A 6,000-nucleotide genomic window follows, 5' to 3' on the forward strand; every position below is an offset into this window, starting at 1 on the left:
GTCTTTGGCACCAACTCGAGGAAAGTCAGTTTGAGTGTCACATGGAGACGTGTGGTGGCGCTGAAGTCAATACCTCGTGTGACCACCGTGGGCATCCAGAACTGCACGGCATCGCCTCGGCATCGAACGAATAAGTCTCAGAATCTCGTGTTGCCCAATCGCAGCCCACTCAGCATGGAGTGCCTGTGCGAGTTGCTGAAGTGTCTGGGGCTGAGGGTTACGGCGTCGCACCCGTCTGTCCAGGGCATCCCACAGATGTTCGATCGGGTTTAAGTCCGGTGATCTTGAGGGCCAGGGGAGCAAATTGATGTTGTGGTTCTGGAGGAAGTCTCTAGTGTGACGTGCTGTGTTGGGCCTGGCATCGTCCTGTTGAAACAACTCCCTCTGGCGATCAATGATTGGAAGAAGGTGTGGGCGTAGGATTTCGTAACAGTACCGTTGAGCTGTCAGGTTGCCCTGGATCATCACCAAATCACTTCTCCTACGGCAGGTGATCGCTCCTCACATCAAAACAAATCACCCGGCCGAATCTGTCCACCTGGGGAACGCAAGCGTCGGCGAAACGTTCACGTCGACGTCTGTACACCCGCACAGGGGCCAAAATAAGGTCTTCTGGCACGTAAACCAGCCTCTCTCAACCTGTTCCTGACTGTCTGTGCAGAAAGCCTCCTCAATCCGGGTATTTGTCGAGCGGTACTGGTCGCCGTAGCTGTTCGATGACGCAGGTGATGTACCCGGATGTAGCGATCCTGCGCCGCAGTGGTCGCTCGAGGTCGCCCACTACGAGGGGCATCTGCTACCGCATTCTGCCGGCGATATCTCTCCCAGAGCCGTGAAATGGTGCTTTGGTGAACATTCATGCGTCGGGCAACTGCACGTTGAGACTGGCCAGCTTCAAGCAAACCAATGGCGATATGACGGTTGGCTTCACTTAGACGTGGCATTTTGCGTTCGTCAACAATATTCCACATACAGTGAAAAATCGATAGACAGCGATTAACCTTTTATACCCATCATTGAGACTATCTGATCCCCAACTTTCGCGTGCATTGCATGTGAATTGTGTATTCTGTGACACTACACGCCGAAATTGAAAATCATGCTGTTAAATACGGCTATTTTACGGATGGTGTGTTTTTGTTGTGATGTTTCAAAACATAAACACCATAGGACTCATAAACAGAGCAAAACCTTTTGTAAAATGAATCACGTTTTAATTCATTGCTACATGAATTTGCTATTTTCATGATGCGTTTCTTTTTTGGGAGAGTATAATTTCCATCAATAATGGTTATAGTAATGGCTATCTGTTTGGCAGTACAACAGTTACCGGTGTTAGTTTTTTCTTATCGTTACATCTCAGATGTTTGTTAATCATCATTAATTTCCCGAACACCTGGTGTCATCACTGATTTTAAGTGATCAATTCATATCATTTCCACAGCCATGTGCACCAAACGGAACTTTTATCTGAGGATAGTCAAGACTGGGTATTCTTTGGCTCTCATGTTCTATGTTACATATATCAGGACCCTGTGTTGTTTAGTGGATCACTGAGAATGAACCTCGACCCCAAGGGACTGTACACAGATTCTATTATATGGACAGCTCTTGACCACACCCATCTCCGACATTTTGTTGCTTCCCTCCCTGAGAAGTTGCAGACTGACTGTGGAGAAGGTGGAAGCAGCTTCAGGTAGGAAAAGGGGTAACAACTAAATTAGCTGTTCAAAGATAATATTCATTCTGACTTTGGTGCTCTAACTCACTGGAATCAATTCCAAACACACGAGGATGCGTGCTGTGGCGTAAGGCTGATATCGTAGGATTACTCGGTGCTGATACATTTCGTACATATCTTATGAAATTTCTTTGAGTGGCAGTTTAGAAGCTGGGAAGTGCAATATAGACAAGGTTTATGGATAACAACTTCTTTATTTCGTGAGTGCTCCGTTTCGTTACGGATTCTTGTACCGTTGTCAATCCCTTGGGGTTTGTCTGTATTATATCTCATGAAATATTTCTTTTTTTTATACCTGCGTCTAGTTCATCATTCATGACAATTCACCCGTGAAAAACCCGGTTAGAATTTGTGTTCAACAACCCATGCTTGTTGGAAGGAAGGATTGAACGAGTGGTTATTCTGGCTGACTTGGTTCATGCCTGACATTCGTCGTAACACTTTTGAATAAATTGATGCTCATGACATTAATCACGGGACAGTCTAGAGTCGATTATTTACAGAGCTGGAATAATACTGAGTCTGGCGTGAGCAACTGACAAATAAACAAAAAAGGCAGCCTTTCATTTTCGGTCAAGGTCACATGGTCATTTTAGGTGACGGTCAAGGTCTCAAAGTAAATCTGCCTGTTTAGTACTTCTGTTGGGATATGATGTGTTTGTAAAGGATTTCTCCAAAGTAGGCAACTATTAATGATTCCAATGAAATGTAAAGGCCCGTGTAAACCGGAAGTAACTTAACGTAAACCAAACAACCTCCTTTTCAGGTTGTAGGTTATGCAGTTTAGGCGAATAACGAGGCTGGCTAGATGTCGGGTTCACAATAAGTGTGGTTATGTGCAGTAGTGGCCTCCACAATTGTTGACATGGTGGTATCTGATGATTTATCTCCTGTTTCGTAAGTCCCTGCACACACTTCATTGGAAAAGAAAAGCAAGATTTATGGATGTCAACTTCTTTATTGTGAATAAAGCGACGTTTCAGAGTGTATGCTTGCTCCTCCATCACATGATGATATTCACCATAAAGAAGTTGACATCCAAGAATCTTGCTTTTCTTATGCATTCCACTTCGAAATGCCCTTCAAAGATTTGAACACTTCATTGGTTTACTTTCAGCGTTGGTCAGAGACAGTTACTCTGCCTGGCGAGAACACTTTTGCGAAAGGCAAAAGTGTTGGTTCTTGACGAGGCTACAGCAGCTGTTGACATGGCAACGGATGACCTGATACAGCAGACAATCAGGTCAGAGTTCAAGGACTGCACGGTGCTGACCATCGCCCACCGACTCAACACGGTCATGGACTACGACAGGTTAGACTAATCCGGCCGAAGTTTGTTTGTTGTTTAACGCCGCACTCAACAATATTCCAGCTATATGACAGCGGTCTGCAAATAATCGAGTCTGCACTAGACAATCCTGTGTTCAACAGCACGAGCATCGATCTACGCAACTGGAACATGATGACATGTGTCAACCAAGTCAGCGTGTCTGGTCACCCGATCCCGTTGGCATGGGCTGCAGACGCAGACCTTCCACACCACATATATGAATAACTCGATACACGATAAAACCTATCCAATTTAAAATTTTATATCGCACGACAAGAACCATAGGAATTATGATCAGTTTATCCGAATATTTATCCCAGCGTATGTACCCCACCTTGATATTACTGGAATATTTCTAAAAACTACGTAAAACTATAGTAGTGAACGAGTACATGCAGCATAACCTTCGACGTTCGTAAGCTCCGTTCCACGGAGCGATCTTAGCGCAGAGGTGATCGTAACACCCCTAATTTAACTTTTGCTTAAGGTAAAAAAAAAATACTGAAAGTGGCTGAATCCGAGTAAACCCGCTAATCACTGCACCCAAGGAATTAGGATAATACTGCCTCATTTCAGGATCCTTGTCTTGGATCAGGGTACTGTGGAGGAGCTGGGCTGCCCAAAACGACTCCTTGAAGAGAAGGGGAGGTTCTATCAAATGGCTGTGGATGCTGGACTTACGGCAGGTGGCCCTTGCTGATGACATCATGCAATGAAGACATCTTGGAAACGAAACATACTCAGCAAAACCAAACAAAAACAAACCGATTGGTTGACATTGACATATATTCAATATGTAAGTATTAAATGGATCATGATATGAACTACTTTAATATTATAAGTTGTTCACTGTTCTCGAAGACAAGAAAAATAATGTTAGAGTTATTTCTTCGATCAAGTTGCATTCGCAAAACATCGGTAATTTCCGTACATCATACGTGATTCAATGTTATTCGAGATAAAGAATTACTACTACTAAGTACCAAATGAGTTCGGCATTCCCGGCGGGGTATATAAAAAATGTTACTCGCTTGTAAGCGGGGCACATTGAAAATAATATAAGAGCGCTCAGCCAATCAGAAAACGACATTTATGTGTGAGGCAAGATAATGAATTATCAGATACTTTTGTGAGTCAATTTGGAGTTCGGCAAGGTTGTATATTATTGTAGTGGACCTTAACTTTTCTTGTTGAGTATATATAGCGTTGTTGTAGTTTTCTCATCAATGTCAACCCATCGGTTTGTTTGGTTTGTTTGTCGTTTAACGCCACACTCAGCAATATTCCAGCTATATTGCGGCGGTCTGTACATTTCGAGTCTGGACCAGACAATCCAGTGAGTATCGATCAATGCAATTGGGATACGATGACATATGTCAACCAAGTTTGCGAGCCTGATTACCCGGCCGGATAGTGCATGCCAGATAATATTCCACAAGGACTCGGTGCTTCTGTGACCCACTCTCCTAATTGTGATTGTTTATGAATGATGTGTTTTTGTTAAAAATAGAACTGGACAACTTAGAGGTGAGGTGAAATTGGCTTTAACGTCGTGCTTGAGAATATTTCGCACATATGACGACGTGCATGCGCGTGTATGTGTATGTGTATGTGTGGCTGCTTGTACTAGCCCAGACTTAAGCTGGTTTTATAGTGCTAGCTCACTGAGATACCATGCCGCAGTGAAGCATGAATACCCCACTCAGACACATTATACTGACTCTGAGCCGACCAGTCCTTGTTGTACCCATTAATGCCGAGCGCCAAGCAGGGACCAACAAGTACCATATTTAAAAGTCTTTTGGTATGACACGGTCGGGGATTGAACCCGCGACCTTCCGCTCTACGGGCGGACGCTCTAGCCACTACACCACGGAGGCGGTCGACAACTTAGAGCATAGCAGGAATGTTATACAAAAAACTAAAATAAAGCGCCAGAGACAAAATAAGAATCGCAGGACTTGTTCATAACTATTGTGAGAATCAAACTACCATTCTTGTGGATAAGACTTCATTCCGGTGGTACCAAAGAAAGCCCTGCAGGTGGATCAGGCTGTCCTTCTGGTGGATCAGTCACACTGGAGGGGTAACACTGAGTTGTGGGGGGCTTGTCACACTACCGTACTGGGGAGTCACACTTCCGTACAGCGGGGTCACACTGCCGTACTGGCGATCACACTACCATGCTGAGGGAAGGGGGGCAAACTGCTGTACTGGGGAAGTCACACTACCGTACAGGAGATCACACTGCCTTATTGGGGTGCTACAGTCAGATACTGGGGCGTCACACTACCGTACTGAGGGGAGGGGGTCAAACTGCGGTACTGACGGTCACACTACCGTACTGGGGTTAGGGAGTGGGGGGATGTGTCACACTGCCATACTGGGGAGTCACACTACTGTACGGGGGTTACACTGCCGTACTGTGGAGTCACACTGCCATACTGGGAAGTCAAACTGCCGTATTAGAGGTCACACTACTATCTCTCTGTGTGTGTGTGTGTGTGTGTGTGTGTGTGTGAGAGAGAGAGAGAGAGAGAGAGAGAGAGAGAGAGAGAGAGAGAGAGAGACTGCCGTACTAAGGGTCACATTTCTGTACTGGTGGTCACACTGCCGTACTGGTGGTCACACTACCGCACTGGGGATGACACTGCCGTACTAAGGGTCACACTGCTGTACTGGGGATGACACTGCTGTATTAGGGGTCACATACTGGGGTCACACTGCTGTAGTGGGGGTCACACTGCCGCACTAGGGGTCACACTGCCGCACTAAGGGTCACACTGTTGTACTGGGGATTATACTGCTTTACTGGGGGTCACACTGCTGTACTAGGGGTCACACTGCTGTACTGGGGGCTACACTGCTGTACTTGGGTCACACTTCTGTTCTGGGAAGTCAAACTGACGTATTAGAGGTCACGCTACTG

General features: G+C 45.5%; 1 protein-coding gene across 2 annotated transcripts in view; it reads left to right on the forward strand.

Annotated features, from left to right (window-relative positions):
• Nucleotides 1-4,658, forward strand: part of LOC124258029 (multidrug resistance-associated protein 1-like) — a 35,816-nt gene extending 31,158 nt beyond the window's left edge. The window contains exons 20-22 of one of the 2 annotated variants that reach the window (XM_046692104.1): nucleotides 1,530-1,696; nucleotides 2,859-3,053; nucleotides 3,648-4,658. In XM_046692104.1, coding sequence (XP_046548060.1) covers nucleotides 1,530-1,696; nucleotides 2,859-3,053; nucleotides 3,648-3,771 — 486 coding nt within the window. In that variant the 3' untranslated portion in view covers nucleotides 3,772-4,658. Of the gene's footprint in view, nucleotides 1-1,529; nucleotides 1,697-2,858; nucleotides 3,054-3,647 lie in introns of those variants that run through there. The other variant, XR_006893484.1, reaches the window with a different exon arrangement.
• The last annotated feature ends 1,342 nt before the right edge of the window (nucleotides 4,659-6,000 follow it).

This window comes from Haliotis rubra, unplaced genomic scaffold, assembly GCF_003918875.1.
Source record: "Haliotis rubra isolate DU_JTF1 unplaced genomic scaffold, ASM391887v1 Scf68, whole genome shotgun sequence".
In the NCBI taxonomy this organism is placed as follows: Eukaryota; Metazoa; Mollusca; class Gastropoda; order Lepetellida; family Haliotidae; genus Haliotis; species Haliotis rubra.